This window comes from Hippocampus guttulatus, chromosome 10, assembly GCF_054856545.1.
Source record: "Hippocampus guttulatus isolate MCC_2025c chromosome 10, RoL_Hgut_1.0, whole genome shotgun sequence".
NCBI classification, from domain to species: Eukaryota; Metazoa; Chordata; class Actinopteri; order Syngnathiformes; family Syngnathidae; genus Hippocampus; species Hippocampus guttulatus.
In genome coordinates, this window is record NC_141270.1 from 6,949,924 (window position 1) to 6,968,226 (window position 18,303).

Sequence of the window (18,303 nt, forward strand, 5' to 3'; positions counted from 1 at the left end):
CTCCACACAGGAAGGCAGGAGCCAGAATCAAACCTCGCACCTCTGCACTGTGAGGCGGACGTGCTAACCAGTCATTAATCACTAAATAAATAGAATTAAAATGTTCAAACATAAACATACATGTATTTGTCAGATAAACCTTTTGACATACTGTTGAAACAATTGTTAATGCATTTGGGCTAATTCATTTTTTAACGAGGCTTTTTCTAATATCTGATGCCTTTGCTCTGACTGTCTCTTTAATAAGCCGCTCTCGCACAACTCTAATTGCCCCACGGGGATAAATAAAGTTTTCTGAATCTGAATGAAATACACCTCTTTAAGCCCCCAAATTTGGCTATTAAATTGTCAGTATTTATTTTTGTATCATATTTGATCATTTTCTCATTTATCACTTATGAATAGTAAAAGTAAAAATTGACACAAGAGTGTCAGGGTGTGGAAGTATATAATCCCGATACAAACCAAAAATTGTAAAAATATCACGGTTAAGGGTAAAGTATGAGCCTTAATGGAGACTTCTTTCTTCTTACTTTTTTCTTTTCTGATTGATATAAAAATGATTTATTAGATACAATCACATAACGGGGTAGGACTAGATACGTTTTTTACTTCTTCCTACTCCCTTGAACATAATAACTGTGTTGAATGAAGATTGATTTCTTTCTTTTTACTTTTTTTATCTACCTTATTTTCTGTCAAATTATTACTGTATATATGTTTTATGTTCAATAAACAAACAAACAAACAAACAAACAAAAGTGACAAACTCTTGTTTTAACCCTCGTCTTCAAAGTTACCAAATTCACTCAACTTTGACCGCCCCTGCTCTAATCAGCAAAGCCGCACTGTTTAGTCTACACACACACAAACACACACACACGCTCACACATTCTTTATGTCTCACATGATCATTGAATTTCACTGCCCGTGTTATGTGTGTGATTGCGGTCTTTGAGGCCACACACACACCCACACACATCAAGAGTGAGGTCATAAGTGAGAGAGTGATCCAGGAAGTGAAACACACCTCAGATTACAGCTAAACAAGGATGGCTAACATGTTCAACGTGCGCTTTTTCACATTTTCACATCATGAGCGGCTTTCTGGGCCGCGCTGATTGAAACCTTTCCCTGTGCTCTCAAAACACAAGAGGCCAGTGTGAAAACAAACTGGACTTTCTCAAGCCAGCTCAATTTCTCTGTCCCTTTCTTCTTCCGTTATTGTGTGAAACTGAGGTGGTAAAAGTACTCGCACTCTGTACTTAAGTAAAAGTACCGATAGTTATGTGAAGAAAGACTATGGTAAAAAGAGATTTACAATGGAGCCCCTGCATAGGCGTGGTTCAACATATATTTCAGTTTATGATCTTTTATTTGCGAAAAAAAACCTTGCTTGTTTGCGATTTTATGTAACGTAGCAAAAATATCCAAAAACTATTATTTTTATTTTCCTGACAAAATACCGTCTACAGTACATATGAAATATGCTGAATCATGTCTTTTATTTAGACAAATAACTTTAACACTCCTCTGAAATCATGCCAACCCCCCCGCCCCCCCAATCAAACTAGTTGTCCGCTCAAACAAACTTGCGTGACATCTAATCACAAATCTAACTGCAGCCATGTGATCGACGGTCAGCAAAATGAAAAGGTTAAAATGATTTTTTTTATTTATTTTTTTTTACTGACAATTTCCTGAATACATAATACTCGTTTTGATAACTTGGCGTAACGGAGGAAAAAAATGGGCTGGTTCATGTTGGCTCAGGCTTTTATGCTAACAAAACAATGCTTTTCCATAACTTTGCTAACGTAGTGAATTGACGAACAAAACATTCTAAATTTCTTACAATAACTTATTAGAATCCGAAACAATAGAAAGAGGCTTGAACTCTATCACTCCAAGCAAATCTTAAGTTGACTTCATTAATTTTGTTAACGAAAGCTAGCTAGCATAGGTTAACCTGACCGTCAGGTCGGCTTGAATCCTAAATAGTATCATGACAACTAAAAGAATCGCAATTTTCACATGACTGCATTCATGGAAACAAACGTAATCAGAAACTGTGACGTTTTCATTGCATTGATTCAAATTATTGGGTGAGGCGTGTGGGGTCCACCTTGAAGTTACCAAATCCATTTCCTGGCTCAATAAAGATCAACAGGTGTGTGCTATCTGGGTCATCTTTTTATCCTTAAAGATCAATAAAGTTATTGTATAGAAAAACCTACCCTGAGATCATCTCGGCTTGGCCGTGTTTTCACAGTGAAGTCAGAGTGAACCTTCTAATACGCCTTAATCCACTTTTGCGGCATAAGCTCTCTTTCATTGGGACCGCTCGGTTTACACGCGCGAGTCCGCGGACTGGTCGGGTTGAAGAGTCCATGCTAGCATGACGCCTGTCATCGTGAAGCTACGGTTACATTAGGAAACCATTAAGAGCTCAACAACTATGTGCATTGCACCAGGGTAGATGGTCTCTTTTTATGTTGATTATTTGTGTTGCTTTCATGTTTGGATTTTTACAACCCATTTAGGCAGGAATGTGGTTAAGTGCTTGACTTTAAGGAGCAACGAGTCTCAAGTTCAAGCCCAGCGATGGATCAAGGGGTTCTATTTATATTCCATTTGAATTTAGTTGATCTTTTTTATTTTTCCAACAACCTGTTTAGGCAGCAAAAGCGTTTTAAGAGTTTGGCTGTGCTGTGTCTCTGGTTCAAGACCATTGATGGGTCAAGCGGTTCTCTTTTATTCATATTATTTCTGATTAGGTGGTAAATTATTCAAGGTTGCAACCCGTTTGGGCAGCTAAGCAGATAAGGAAATGCCTTTAAGGAGCAAAAATACTTGCGTTTGAGGACAGCAAAGGAACAAGTGATTCTCTTTTTATTTAATTTCTCATGTTTTTGTTTGGATTTTTTTCAGCAACCCTTTTAGGCAGCAAAGCAGTTAAATTTCAAATTTAGGGAGCAGAAATACAAACCTCACATTAAAAAATTGCAATTTGATGAGTGGTTGATTCATATTATTTGTATTTGTTTGCCATTACATTTTTACAGCTCAGGCAGTGCCATTCCACTCAAGTCCAGGAAGTGGAAGTGATTACAATCTTTTATCTTCACTACCTCAGTGCAAGTGGACTGTAACATCCCCAGAAATTATGATTTTCTGGATCTGCACCAAAATGTGACGCCGGTATAACAAGATATTTACTACTCAATAGTCTTTCTGCCAGTTTGTTGCAGTCGTATTCAGAATCAATGCTCCGTCGCTATTAGCCTGCGCTAAATGCGTCATTCACCTGTGCTTGAGGGCATTTTGGAGCTATTCGAGGGCCTTCTTCGAGGATTTTTGAATGGATGTCACCCGGCAGCCTCACACACACACACACACACACACGCACACACAAAGCCAACTGATGGTTACAAAATGAGTTACTCAGAACAAATTGGCAGAATAACCTTGCCGGGTTTAAGCCTGACGCAGTTTTCCCATTGAGGCACCGCCGACGTGACGCTTGCTGCAGTAAAGATTTTTTTGTTTATCAAAGTCAACTGTGAAGAAGGATGTGATTGACTAGATGGGTATAAATGTGCGTGCATTTGTGTGTGGGGGGGGGGGGGCAGGGGGGGAGTCTGAGAGAGACAGAGGGGGGAAGGATTATCCACACACAGCTAATCTCTTTATTCCACTCAAATCTACAGTACATCTCCCCTCTAGACAGAAAAAAATACTTCCTGGTGCTTTGAGAGTGAGCACATACACATACACGCGATTAGATTTGTAAGAGTGTGGGTGAAGCAATAAATTCAGACCCGACTAGTGCTCTGACTAAATGTATTGATCATCTCAAATTCTTTGTTCTTGTTTATGAGCTAGCTGCATATTCTCCATTTGAGTCAAAATTGAGTCTGGTGTGTTAATGAAGATGCGTAACGCTAATTAGCCTGCAGCTACCTCATCTTGTGTAAAGTCATTTTCCTCACTCGCATCTTTGTGGGGACCTTTCGTCGACCCACTTAATGTCACGGCCTTCATTCTCACGAACATTTATGACATTTTGGGGTGGGGGGGGGGGGGGGGAATCTACGCTGAGTTCCACTCACTTGAATCATTTGCATGTCCTTGAAGACTGAATTTAGGTAGGAGAGGGCTTGTTTACATGTGTTACACGTCAACTCGGATCAAGCGCGGCAGGAATGTGAAAATAGACGCTCCCATTGCTTTAATATTGCACCTCCACGCCTTGCATCTAATTCCTCTGTGTGTGTGTGTGTGTGTGTGTGTGTGTGTGTGTGTGTGTGTGTGTGTGTGTGTGTGTGTGCGCGCGTGTGTGTTTGCCTGATGTTGCATCATGAAGTTCCACACATCAGGAAAGTGATAATCAACAGCTGCTCTGCTCACGTGTCAGTGTTGTAATGATTACCAAGCTATTAATATAATTGTGAAGGGCTGGCAATTTTCACATTCGTGTTGTTGTGAACATTAAGAAGCCACTGTGCGAAAAACAGGTTCAATCCACCATCCGTATTCAACGCCCCTTATCATGAAAAGGGCCACCGAGGGATGGGGGGGGTTGCTGGAGCCTATCCCAGCCGGTGGAAGGTGGACTATAACCTGAAGGTCGCGAGTCAGTCAAAGAACAAGAGATTACATGAAAATGTGATATATTTATTGTTCTTTGATTGGTAATTGGACTACGAAAGGACAAATACTTTGGTACATTTTAGAGCATGATTTGAAGTTGTTGGCTCCCAGAATCGTTCGTGGTCGGTGTGTTGTCTCTCGTAATATAATAAAGGAGACGAGGCGTGTTGGATAGAACTTTAGGACTCTTTACTACTAACTACTGTGGCATGCTGGGTAATGACGTTTATTCTACTCATAACATCACAGTCGGTGCCTTTTACTTTAGAACTTAACTCCATTTCAGTGTCTAGCTTTTCCTTTAACTGATATAAAGGAGTTGAAACAGTACAGTAATATTTACACAAGTTTCCATCCTCAAGTACAGTACAGAGTACACTTATCTGTAATTAATTTACGTTTTATCCTCAACACCGCTCATTGCTTTCGAGCTGCACTTGCAGCCTTGTACCGCCCTCATGTGGAAAAAGATTGTTAATACAACTACATGACAGCGCACGCACACAAACACACACACGCACAGTAAATCCGAGAAGTCTTCACAGCATTTCAATTTTTCCACATTTTTTTATGGTATAGGCAGGCTCATCCCGAAATGACTGTCACAGGGATCATTGATCAGATTCAGGTTTGGGATCTGGTTGCACCCCTCAAGGACATTTGCTGAGTTGTCCTGAAGCCGCTCCCTCATTGTCTTGGCTGTGTGCTTGGGGTTGATCAAATCCTCACCTCAGTCTGAGATCCTGAGTACTATGAAACAGGTTTTCATCCAGGAGCTTTCTGTACATTGCTGCATTTATCTTTCTGTCAATCCTGACTAGTCTTTCAGTTCCTACCGCTGAACAACATCCCCACAGCATGATATTGCCATAACTGTGCTTTACTGTTGGCATGGTACTGGGCAGGTGTTGATCTCCGCCTGCTTTCCTCCAAGCATGGGAGCTGATATAGACAGTTGAGCTTTTCCAAATCATGTCCAATCAAATGCCCAGTACGGTATTAAAAATGGATGAATAGAATCGCAAAAAATTGCAGCTGAACACACTGAATGATGTTTTCAGGTAGCCACAAGCACGTGTAGAATGCGTTGCTCCATTAAGAGCAACACTAGGGCAAGATTTCAAAGGAGCGGAAGCTTCCAAAATGCAATGTCATCAATGACAAGTTCATTTCTTTTCTGTGTCTGTGTTTATTTTTCTTCCTGCTCTGTGCATCTGCTGGCTTGCCGATGACCTCTGAACCCGACGGGGTCATCACTCAGGCTACTTCGGCACCGGGAAGTTCAAAGGTCAGGAACCCAACCTGAGAGGAAGCAAGCAAAACAGAAACACAGACAGAAGAACAGAGGGCATAGAAAGGTAACACACACACATGGTCTCAGGTTCACAAAATGTCTTTGAGCAAGACATTCAGAATTTATGATCTTACAATTGAGCTAATTTACCCAATTCCACCCCCACAGTTTCTCTGCCCATGATTTCCATCCTCGGCTGGGGGACTTTTTCAAGCCACGTCCTGACTACGCCATGTTAAACACTATCACGTCAAAGCTAAAAAGGTAAGCAGAGATGCATTGATTTAATTGCTCGTGAAGATTTTAGTGTGGTGATAATTTAGTTTGTTAATGTCTCCACTGCATGTGCCTCATAAACACATAACCAAATTAACAAGTGTTTGGTGTAGTGTATGAAGAGCTGCCTCCATCAGTAAAAATGCTTTTAATATGTCTACGCAGGCACTCACCGGGCTGCACTTCAATATGTAGAACCCTCTTGCCTACTCACAACGCCCTCGCTCTTTCCACAGGTTAACAAAATACAAACTTGTCATTGGTCCAGGAGTAGATTGCGAACTTGCTTAAGTTAGGACCACTACCTCAAAACAGGGTGATATCAGTCAGACAAACAAAAAAAACAGTGCAACTTTAAAACATGCTGAATTTTTCTTTTAATCTATTGTACGTTTATTTTATTTTTATTTTTTTTTTGATGAATGAATGTAACAGTCCTTTTCTGGAGACAAGTTACTGTGAGTGGCTTACAAAAAAAAATGCATAGTTCTCCGTTGATACAATCAATTTTATTTCACAGGCACCTTACATTCACAAAAAGAAAACGGAATACTCTTCATCATTATATTCATGCAATGTTTTTCTTGTCCATAGTAAGGAGACATTTGTCACTTTGGAATATTGGAAAAACACTAAGTGCTACTACGACTAGTGGTAGTAATAATAATAATAACAACAACAATAATAATAAATACATTGTTTGGAATCCTTTAGGGACCAGCAGATGTGTTTTTCTGAATGTCCAAGAAGAACCAGAAGCAGCAGCAATAAAGGTATGTGAATGGTGAGTTTACCGGCTTCGAGTTAGGTACAAACGATGTCTGGTAGTTTGGTTTGGAGCATTGGTGGTGTGGGGGCGGAGGAGGTCCCCTTCAGGAGGTCCTGTCCTCAAAGTAGGTCTGCTCGATGCGCCTACAGAAAGACAGCAGGTTTCCGTAGCCCCGCACGCGCTCGGCTAGCTCGGTGCTGGTCAGCCGGGTGGTTAGGATGGTGAATAAGTGACCAAACACCAGCGCGTCCAGCTCAGTCGGCCTGAAGAAATACACAAATTGGTGGTAAACTACAGTATGCATGCAATGTCCAAATATAAATACATTCAATTACAAGCCTTTTGGAGGGAGCGTTAATTACTCCCCAGTGGCATTGCTTTTTTATTTTTTATCTTTTTATTGTAAATAAACTCGAGGTGTACATGAAAGTTGGATAAAACAATAAATCTGGTCGAAATGTCCTAAGATGATGACCATGACCATATATGACCATGATTAAACACAAATAGCATGTAGTGGTGTTGAAGTTACACTCATTGAAATTAATGGGTGCAAGATTCAACCCAGCCAGAATAAACACCATGTCATGTTTAACACTGTATGATTTGCGAATTGTTTATAAGAGTATTGACTATTTCTGTGTCGTCTCTGCCTGGTCGTGACACCTGTGGAGCAATTTGGGCACGGAGCTTGTTTCATGTATTCCATCAGTGTAAGCACAGTCATATTGGTCACATGGGAAAAAGGTATTAATAGGCTTTAGATGGGAATTGAGTACTGAGAACATAAATTGAAATCCGGACCAAATGGGAATCTGAGTAATTACAGCCTTTCGCCACGGGGTGGTGCTAAAGACACAATTTCATTTTTTTCCCCTTGTAATATGTAGGACATATATAATATTGGAAATACAGATGCAAGGGTACTTCCTATTCACACGATAGTACTATTAACACTAAAAATGCCCCCCCCCCCCAAAAAAAACGCAGCTCTTAGGAAAGAGGTGGACAAAGTAGACATAAATGATGATGATGATCGTAACGTGTTATATCATATTTCTTGTGCCCATTTAATAATTTTCCTTAAAATTGGTTTACACAATTTTTATTTAGTATTTTTATTCATTTATCTAATTAAATAACAGTTAGTCAATTTATTGTAAATAATAAAACAGTGAACTGCAACTAGGTGGGCGTCACTTTACTCAAAATGGCACCTCATACATACTGTTTATTAAAGAAGAAAGGCTGCATTCCGAGGCGCTGCGAGAGAGCCTGACAGCACTGACTCACATCCTCGTAAACCTGAAAGGCAAAAGGGGAGAGGGAGTGACCACGCCGCTAAACGTGTTAAGTGGACTTCCACAATAATAATTGCTAACCTGCTCCAGGTTTTTCCCTCCCCAGCCGATGGCGTTCATCTTCCGCCGCACCTCCCACTGCTTCTGGTAGGCCAGGATGGTGCTGAGGGGCCACGAGTAGGGGCTGCTGTACCTGGGGCGAGTGATCTAAACCCCACAGAGACATGTCAGAGAGGGGTAGACGTAACTTTGAAGATGCTTGATGAAAAAGAGAGGACTCACCTCAGCAGCTGTGCCGTCGTCACACCACTGGATGTACAGCTGGAGAAGACAATATAAATATATACATCACAGAAAAAAAAACACATGAGCCAGAGGTGGGTGAGGCACAAACATGCATGCAAATGGCCACAATGGCCTCAATTTGAGCCAGGAAAAATCCTGGAGTGTGCCAGACTCTATCCCTGCATATGAGTGTAAAGTACCTCAGCCGTCAGCAGCATGTTGTTGACGAGCTCCATGTACGCTTTCATTTCGGCCCTCTGAATGTCATCCAAGCCCTCGCTCAGAGAGTGACCCTGGTGTGACAAGAAAAATCCTCAAATGAATTCCATCCATCCATCCATTTTCCGAACCGCTTGATCCTCACTAGGGTCGCGGGGGGTGCTGGAGCCTATCCCAGCCATCTCCGGACAGTAGGCGGGGGACACCCTGAATCAGTTGCCAGCCAATCGCAGAGCACACAGAGACGAACAACCATCCACGCCCACACTCACACCTAGGGACAATTTAGAGCGTCCAATCAGCCTGACATGCATGTTTTTGGAATGTGGGAGGAAACCGGAGCACCCGGAGAAAACCCACGCAGGCCCGGGGAGAACATGCAAACTCCACACAGGGAGGCCAGAGCTGGAATCGAACCCGGTACCTCTGCACTGTGAAGCCGACGTGCTAACCACTGGACTACCGGGCCGCTCAAATGAATTCAATTTGTAAATTAAATATAACTTACAATCAGATCTAGCTAAGACAGAGCTCTACGTTGTATTGCTTTTAGGACTTATTAACTGAGGTCAATTATTATTATTATTATTATTATTTTACACTTGACCTTTCATGTCAAAATGCGACTTAAAAATTTTCCTGTGCAAATCATGTTTTAAGGCAACTCGGTTTAGGGGTCAACTCATGTCCATGTGTAATTTTCATTCACCTTGGCTTTGGTAAATTGCACTATTGGACCCAGTTCCGACACCACCTGGTTTCCCACATGGATAAAGGGAATCTTGCCTGCAGAAAAAAAACGTAAAAACAGTTTAGACAACATTTGCCACTCGAACATAAAACATTAACAATACTGCACTTGTACATTAACTCACCAGAAGGTGACATGTACTCGGCATTTGCTTTGCAGACCACCTGCACGGGGAGACCACACATCCGCAGGTAGGCCTGTACAGGAGGCAAAACAGGCTCAGAGGACACATCATGGGGCACCTAATCCTGATACATCCTATACACAGCCCCACAAAAAGGATTTTACCTGCACAGCAAGGGATGAGGCGCATTCTGACAGCAATATCTGATCCTCTGCACAAGTCAAAATGTATATATCATTGTTGTTAAATTTTGTTCCTGTTTTCATCACTACAGCGAAATACTTAAGAAATACAGAGAAAGCTCTCTGTGAATAGGTTTAAATCTGATATGATCGGGGGGATACTCACCCTTCAGTGGCTGGTACAAGGTTGCACTCTCAGGCCAAGGCTCAGCAGCTGTCCAAGTCATAAGCACAAGATACTGGCTAAATAACAAAATATTTATAAATATTGTTTTAAGTGATGTCTTTTTCGCTGTGCTAACATTGTGGATGGATAACATTCGCAGTCTATTACTACACTGCTTCCAACCCAAAATGTATAATTTTAAAGAGGTGGAGTTCGATCGGGTCGGAAGTTAGAAGCGTCCCCGCAAAATGGCGGCTCGGACGTGTTTCTCGGTGGACAAAGGGGAGGAATGCCAATGTCAACATATTCCAAAACTGGGAGCAACAACACAAACGTAGGTAAGAAAGTTACGTCTTATGGTTTAAATTGTAGTTAAATTTGAAAACGTCATCCAAAACCGGTGTTTTAGTGGAGAATATTTTACCGGAAACCATGTTTCGCAGGTAAATTCACTTCAGGGAATTTCAGTCGAACCCTGCACTTGTTGCGCAAGTAAAATATGTACTTTTAACTCCGAACCTTCCCTTGGCGTAAATATTTCATTATCATTGCACAACACTGACAGCGTGCATGTGCGTCATACATTGAAGCTAAAGACTCACAGCTACTGCTGGCGTTGCATCGAAACATTATCTAATGCTTGACTTTTAATATGCTTTGCCACCGCTGCAGAAAAAATCGTTAGCGAACCCGCTGCCTTGCTAAAGTCATGATGTGTTGACGCCAAAAGATGCAACACTTTACCTGCCATTTGTGAGACAAAGGCGTCCGCTGCAAGAGACATGTTTGATTATAATTCCTCCCTTTAAATATTCTATTTATGACAAAGTATTATTACAAAGCCGAGGTCGGCTCTGTTTCATGGGAGTTTGAGGGCAAAGCTTGGAGTCAGTCACCGACTGGTCCACAGGAAATTTTCAGTCCGGCAGGCAACACTTAACGCGAAAATTTGTTCCGCTTCGAGGCTGGAAGGTCCAATGCATTCATTTCCTCTTTGGTCCATTAAAGCTAGGCTAGAAAACTGGACTGGATGATTTCTATTCATAAAAACGGAGCAGAAGAAACACAGACGTCTTATTAAAACATTATTATCAGAAGCTAAGGGTTAATGCTAAGACTGGTCTGTGTACCATTTTACTTGACGACAATGACGTACTGACTGATGTTTTCCTTTAAGGTGCAATGCACGATTTAACCACATGGGGCCGTCGTTGTTCCAACAGCGATATTGGCAGAAAGCGCGTAACGTTTCAAGATGGGCAAAAAGAACAAGAAAGGTACTCTTTGTTTTATGTGCACGAGTTTAACCTGTAGATGATGATGCATTATGTATGTGATGTCGACCTATCCTGCGATTAAACTGATTGAACTCCATTGAGCTAATTGGATCCGTGTGGAGGTTTCCAGATTGTTTATTTAAGTCACATTTTGGATCCATCTGTCGCAAATGTTCTCAGTCAGTCTGCAGTGCATGGTCCTTTTTTGATGAATCTCTTGTGACTTTTCCTGCCCATTTGTCTCCAACGGAAGCCTCCAATTAAAGAAACTCATTTCCCACCAACCGCCACCAGAAGCGACCCATATAGCATTAGTCCTGCACCCGACATCCTTTATTTGGGTCTTCCACAACATAAACATGCGCCAAATGCAACGAATCCGCGATTTTTCTTAATTTGACTCATTATTGACTGAGGATTATTAAATATATTTCGTATATATTTTTAAACCGTACCCAGTCCATATTTCTTTATTTGCAACGTTTTCACAACAAACACTTTTACTTTATTTAAAAACCAACCCCAGTCTTAAACCTAGCCTGAAAAGCCATTTCCATGCAATACTCACTTCTTTATCTCATTTTTTTGCATATTTACTTGAAATGTCTGTTGTCACGTTTGCGCACCAAGTACAGACTTTCACCTCATCTATTTCTTCGTTTCACTTCGTTAGTTCATATTTCTTGAAAACATAACTTAATGTGCAGCGTTTTGGCACCAAAGAGACTTTTATTGCATTTAAGACCCAAACATTCCATATGTATTTCTGTTACTTTTTCCCTTCCCTATAATCCACCTTTTCTTAAAACTCGTCGTTTTCAGACCAAATACAGACTTTAGGGGAAAACTCATTTTCGATTAATTTATTTCTTTATTTCCTTTACCTAATAAGACTTCATCTGCAAAATGTTCACACAAATTTGAGACTGATGTGTCTTCTCGTTTATTTTAACACCGTGTGTGCATGTGTGCAAGAGAGCTGGAGACAATACAATTATAATGTAAAGTTTTTATTTACTTAACCAAGATTTTTAATTTTTTTTTACCAAAAAGTTTTTCTACATATAAAAGTCGTACACTGATGGGGTTTTTTTTTTGCCGTACCTTTTTCACATACAAAACGACACAGTTGCTGTTACCAAGAATAAAATATGTTATAAACATACACATAATAAAAAATAATAAGTACTGACGGAGGCAAATTAGCATATTAAACTGGAATCTAAAAGAATAAGGGGGAAAACACTATTATTCTTTGTATGTTGGTGCTGGATGGACTTAAAAACCCTGTACGGAAACCCTGAGACAAATATACAAACACCTTTTGGAGCTCAGTTGTGTACGTGTGCGTGTGTGTGTGTGTGCGTGCGTGTGTGCGTGTGGGTGTGTGTGTGTGTGTGTGCGTGCGCTGCACGCTTTGGCACATAACAGTGCGAGCCCATTTGTCGCCTGTGTCATCTTTGCGTTTGCATTTTGGTCATGTGCATACAAGTAATACTCTGCCTCACAATTATACAACCCTGTATTATATTTTTTTACCCTGTAGAAATAATAATAATGATAATAATAATAATAATAATCAGGAGGAAAAAAATACTGTAACCCTGTTCTCCCCCAAACAAACCATGAATGCTTCCAGGAGATCTAGAACTCGAACAAAAATTGATGACGATACTAGGCTATATATAAAGCTAGATGCATGGATGCTTGAGGAATGTGGGCCTGGATCGTCACTTGGTCTTTTTGGGGGTCCTAAATGCCCCCTTCGCATCACCCCTGGCCCCACAGTCTCACACCGGGAGGGTCACCTTCTCCGCGCATTTCTTGGCCTTGCTGCGTCCCTTGGTGTTCGGCAGCTTGTTGTCCTTCTTCCAGCGCATGCGCCGGTTCTGGAACCACACCTTGACCTGGCGCTCGGACAGGCAAAGCGCATGCGCCACTTCCACGCGGCGGCGGCGAGTCAGGTAGCGGCTGAAGTGGAACTCCTTCTCCAGTTCCAGCACCTGCTGACGCGTGTAGGCCGTTCGCAGACGCTTGGGCTCCGGGCCCGGGTGGTTCGGGTTCACTGTGGGAGGGCAGGAACGGACAGCGTGACGTCATTTGTTGGTTTGTTTGTTTTATATGAGAACACGTGCCGATAGGGCAATGGTGTGTTACCGTGCAATACTGTATGAGGAACTGAAAATGAAAATAAAAGGGAGTTGGGTATGCATTTACTTGGCATTATATAAAAGTAAATTCTGTAAATTGGTATTGATGTAAGGGGCACTTATTGATCGCAATGAATAGAGTTTTTGGCTAAACTGCTTCGTAAAAGCATATGCATTCGCTTTAAGGACGATAAACATGTGGGTGTTGAAAACAAAAAATATATTTTTTATTTTTGCGATATTTAACGTGTTCAACAACAGAAACTATTTTTTATTAATGAAAGAAATACATTTTCATGATCAATGTGTTCGTAGCTAATTCCCAGAACACACTACATAAACTTATTTAGTGTTAGTAGTGGCCCGAACTTCTCTTATTAGATGGCGATGTGCTTTGAACGTTCTATATGATTGGTCAAAGTCAGATAAAAGTACACAATTTCAGATGAAAGGTATTATAGGTGTTTGAGATCCGCAGATTGACCATATTTTTTCGATATTGTGCAGCTGGTGTTAATTGTTTTCTGTTATTTCTTCTCTGCGCTTTTCTAGACATAAATATCGAATGCCATAATGGCGTGTAAATGTGTAATCGTCTAGATTTGCTGTGCCTGTGTGTTATATCTGCGTCCAAATACTTCCCCTTTTTTAAGATTTGTATTCAAATTTAGAGAGCACCTTTGGTTGAATTTACTGCCAATTATTTTTATATGTCATATATTTAAGAAAAATCAAAATAATTGTATTCAATCATGTACCTTTTTTTCATTTTTTATTCAGCCTTGTTGCAATTTTAGGTATATTTATCTTAATCGGAATAATTGCCCACTGTACACCCACTCATATCAGTAGTCGATTTTTTTTCATTGCAGTTATTAGAGGCTGTTCCTATTAATTGTATTTTGAAAGTGTGTTTGCGTGTCCATTTGCGGTTGACCGCCAAACTGGTTAAAAAACCATTCTGGACTATTAACGCGCATCTCTTTGTTCGCTGTCAGGGTACACTCACACACACACACACACACACACACACACGCACACGCTCGCGCACAAGCTGCGGCAGAGCCATAAAAGTTTATAGCGGCTGTAATTCTGTCTGACTCTCACTGCGATCATAAATAACTCACCACAAGAAATGGTGCTCCCAAATGGACAAAACACTAGAACAAGCGTGTGTGTGTTGGGGGGGGGGGGGGGGGGGGTTGTGGTGTTAGATGAGTTGCTGGGGGGCAAGAGGGAGAAATAAAATAATAAAGCAAATGACATCCATAGGGTGTCAGAAAAAAGGGTAACCGATAGATGAGAATGGAGGTGTCTTCCTCACCGTGGGCGATGTGCACCTTCTTCATCCAGGGGTATACTACGATTGGCGGCTTGTCTTTGGCCTGGTGACCCCCTCCGGCAACGATTCTCTTCTGCACCTGAGTGGGTTTACTGGCGCACGTCATCCACATCTCCGGGAAGCCCCCCTCCTTGCCCCCGGCGTCGTCGTGCTCGGTGTAGCCGGGGAAGGGCGCACCTTGCTGGGGCAGCCGCTCGGCATCCTCCCGCGGATGCTGCTGCTGCTGCTGCTGCTGCGCCTGCAAGGAATGTTCATAGGCGGTTGCTTGGGGTGCGTAGCCGGGCTCGGGCGGAGGGGCTGCGGCTGCAGGCTGGTAGCGCCCACCGCCGTACGTGCCACAGTCCGGGGGGCTGTTGTAATAGCCCCCCTGGTCAGTAAAATGACTGTAATCTTCTTCGCAAGGCGGGAAGTGCGGCTCGGCGTATTTGCAGCTCACCGCGTAGGACTCCATGATTGATTTATAGCGAGGCTGGTAGGAGAATACTAATTTTTCTTTTTCCTCTCTCTCTCTCCCTCTACCCCTTCGCCCTGTAGCCCCCTTTCCCCCCCTCTGGCATTAAGCCACCCCGCGGCTGTCAAATAGATGAACGGCCGCGAGGACCACGTGACCCGGCAACTCAGCCAATAGGAGCCCTTGCCTTTTTGCGGCTTTCCCGAAAATATAACGTTTAAAAAAAATCGTGCTTAATTGGCCTAATGAAGATTTGCTGGCGGGGCTAAATTGGAAAATTGGATGTTTGTGCATTGGAACTGCTGCGTCATTATTTATCTTATCTATATAAACCCATCCATCCGACTACCCCCCCCCCCTCCCCCTTTCTATATTGAACCCGCACAGTAGATTTATGACTTTTTCGCTGACGGACGGGATCGACCCCCACAGATGGGACCTCGAGCTGAAAAATTAATCGGGCCCATATTGAGGGGACGCGGGGGCCATATTTGGCCTTGTGGCCGCAAGTCAAAGGGCGCACAACAAAACGTGACCGTTCCGCAGAGGGCACGCACACAAGAATGGGACAAAAAGGCCCCAGACAGTGACTAGTAGTTGGCTTTGTTGCGGGTCGGGGTCAGCCCGAGGTGTCCCGTTCACCTCACCGTCATCATCACCGTCTCTGAATGAAAGCCACGTTGGAAAAATGATGCCGCAAAAAAAAAAGAAGAAAAAAAAGTGCAAAGGCGTTTAAAAATGATGTTGCTGGCATAGAAACCCCAAAAGTGGCTAAATTGTGCCCTCACACGAAGATAAATAAATGATAGTCCGTTCTAAACATCCCCAAATAATCATTCATCCGTGCATATGGCTCCCCCTAACCCCCCCCCCGCCCCCCTCCCGCATTGTTTTGGCATGCAATTTTTTGCTCAAGTGGAGTCTTTATTTAATCTGACCCAATGCAAGTGAACCTCAAAGCAAATCTGTTTGATCTGGCTTCCAGATTCTAATGAATCCCAGCGATAACCTCAAAGAGGCAAACATTTGCTTTTAGTGGCTTGTTTTACTCACACTTGATTGTTTTATTAGGGGGAAAGTGTCACTCGGTTCTCTTATCTAAATTGATGCATTTAATTTGAGACAATGACGTAGATTTAAATGGAAGGCATCATTTAATTCAAACGGTTAAGTGAGGTGTAAAAGTGTTGCCTCAATGTCAGGCGGAGATGCAAAAAAAATACATTAGGGCGTTGTTTGTCTGCAAGTATATATACTTTGCATATATATACAGTATATATATACAGTATATATATATGCAAATATATGAATTGAAATGCTGCAGGATTAAGTGACTAAAGGAGAGTTAGAATGGTTCGGATGCATGGGTTAAGAAAGGTGCCAGGAAGAGGGGATTTTTTTGGTGGGGGTGGCTGTGAAAATGTTGGAAGTTTGGTAACGTCATCAATCATAATAATCTACTTTCTGCAGCCAGATTGACATTGCAAATGAAAAATTGTTCTTAAGGGTTTTACCTAAATCGATAAATCAAGGTTAAACTCAGAAGTAACAATCCACAAACATGGTCTTAATGTGAGCAAAGTTTTAAAGATGGAACGGTTTGAAACGGTCAAGAAAGGAGGAGGTAAATGTGTACAATATCTCAAATTTGGGTATTTGGCCACGAAAAGTGAGGAATTTGGAGAATGTGGGAAATGGTTCCCGAGATGATCTGAAGGAGCTTTGAAGTTGGAATGGTTTGAATCAGTCACATGCTGTGACTGAAATATTTGTCAGTGTTTAAACGGGAATGAAAATAATAAATTTTCAGATGTCTTCACTTTCCTAAGTGAACAATGAAACTGGTTTTCATTAGTTATTCCACAATAGCGTTTGTTTTTAAAAAATGGTTCGGACAAATAGTTGGTGCGAATCCCTGTCATGTTTCTTAAAAAAATGACATCGCCAACTACAGGCCTGGAATGCAAATTACAACATTTTAGTAATTTATGGAGGCGATTATTTAGACCGGTTTGACATCTTCTACATGAAATTTTACCAAAGTGTTTTTGCTCTAGCTGGTCACGTAAACTATATAAAAGGCTCATTTGTGCTTGCAGAATACAAAAAGGGCCTTCATACATCCATGCATCCATCACGTTGGAACGTCATTAATCCGCCATAACGAGCCAGTCTGAACAAACATTTTCCTCAAATGTGAGCAAAAAACAAAAACAAAGAAAAACAACCGTACCGTAGTGATCAATAATGTTCGAAAGAAGACCGTGTAGCTAAAATCTGTTTTCTCCATGTTATTATGGAAGACTTTCCAGTTAGGAGCTGTAGTTCTCTTCCCCGTTCCCCCTCATCTGGTAATGTCAATGCTTAATTATCATTTCAAAATTGCATTCCATATTTTTTTTTTTTATCACACACTAGATTAAAAAAAATGTTGGTGCTGGAACGAACTAATTGCATTTCCATTCATTTCAATGGAAAATATTGCTTTGATTTATAACCGTTTCACAAGTGACAAACAAGATCATCAAGTTCATAGCTTGAGGTTTCACTGTACTACTTATGTGGAAATAGGACTCCTCCATTCACGTCGTTGTACTTCCTTGATGCAAATTTGCCACCAGATGATGTTTGGGCACAAAAACAGTGAATATGTGTTTTCAGTGAATAACGGAGAATGGTTTCCAAATAACAATCTTTGAATAAGTAATGTTGCGAATGCCAACTCAAATATTCTTGTAGCATCTTCGGGTGTTATAGAAAAAGCACCAAAAATATGGAATGGTTGCACTATCCGGCACATAGCTCAAGATGTGAAAAGACGGGAATTCACATTTTCTGTTCCTGCATCATTTGCTGCATATAGACGCCTCGATCAATGTTAGAGCATAAAGGAACCTCAATGAGCCTTACGCTCCTGAGAACTGATTATTTACTTTCCCGATGTGCTCGACTGATTGGTGGAGCGGCAAGTAAAAGGTTTGACTTGACAATTTATCGTGTCATTGGATCTTCTCGCTGAGCAGAAAGCGAAACCACCCAAACTGAGAACACAAAGAAGCACTT

The 18,303-nt window shown here is 41.6% G+C and overlaps 3 protein-coding genes across 5 annotated transcripts in view; 1 reads left to right on the plus strand and 2 right to left on the minus strand.

Annotated features, from left to right (window-relative positions):
- LOC147199082 (uncharacterized) overlaps positions 1 to 18,303 on the plus strand; it is a 122,858-nt gene that overhangs the window by 72,772 nt on the left and 31,783 nt on the right. For both annotated transcript variants that reach the window (XM_086121691.1, XM_086121690.1), the window contains 3 exons: positions 5,915 to 6,011; positions 6,116 to 6,211; positions 6,938 to 11,297. In XM_086121691.1, the coding sequence (XP_085977817.1) occupies positions 5,915 to 6,011; positions 6,116 to 6,211; positions 6,938 to 7,004 (260 nt within the window). In that variant the 3' untranslated portion in view covers positions 7,005 to 11,297. The remainder of the gene's footprint in view (positions 1 to 5,914; positions 6,012 to 6,115; positions 6,212 to 6,937; positions 11,298 to 18,303) is intronic.
- Positions 6,711 to 10,914, minus strand: mtx2 (metaxin 2). Of its 2 annotated transcripts, XM_086121687.1 has the most exons (10): positions 10,765 to 10,914; positions 10,021 to 10,068; positions 9,837 to 9,883; positions 9,673 to 9,745; positions 9,507 to 9,583; positions 8,779 to 8,871; positions 8,576 to 8,614; positions 8,375 to 8,500; positions 8,221 to 8,297; positions 6,711 to 7,255 (listed from the first exon to the last, which is right to left on the minus strand). In XM_086121687.1, exons 1-10 carry the CDS (start codon positions 10,802 to 10,804, stop codon positions 7,096 to 7,098), a joined length of 780 nt encoding a protein of 259 aa, XP_085977813.1. In that variant the 5' UTR covers positions 10,805 to 10,914; the 3' UTR covers positions 6,711 to 7,095. The 2 variants fall into 2 exon arrangements, with proteins under 2 accessions (XP_085977813.1, XP_085977814.1); XM_086121688.1 differs by lacking the exons at positions 9,837 to 9,883; positions 10,765 to 10,914 and having other exon boundaries at positions 9,673 to 9,806.
- LOC147199087 (homeobox protein Hox-D4b-like) lies at positions 12,332 to 15,276 on the minus strand. Its single transcript, XM_086121689.1, has 2 exons — positions 14,772 to 15,276; positions 12,332 to 13,362 (listed from the first exon to the last, which is right to left on the minus strand). Exons 1-2 carry the CDS (start codon positions 15,238 to 15,240, stop codon positions 13,088 to 13,090), a joined length of 744 nt encoding a protein of 247 aa, XP_085977815.1. The 5' UTR covers positions 15,241 to 15,276; the 3' UTR covers positions 12,332 to 13,087.

Coding starts and splice junctions, on each gene's coding strand:
- LOC147199087 (XM_086121689.1), bottom strand. CDS start 15,240: ATGGAGTCCTACGCGGTGAGCTGCAAATACGCCGAGCCGCACTTCCCG. Junction 13,363..14,771: donor GAAGGTGCACATCGCCCACG/GTGAGGAAGACA, acceptor GCCCTCCCACAG/TGAACCCGAACCACCCGGGC.
- mtx2 (XM_086121687.1), bottom strand. CDS start 10,804: ATGTCTCTTGCAGCGGACGCCTTTGTCTCACAAATGGCAG. Junction 8,615..8,778: donor ACATGCTGCTGACGGCTGAG/GTACTTTACACT, acceptor TGTCTTCTCCAG/CTGTACATCCAGTGGTGTGA. Junction 8,501..8,575: donor ACGACGGCACAGCTGCTGAG/GTGAGTCCTCTC, acceptor TGTGGGGTTTAG/ATCACTCGCCCCAGGTACAG.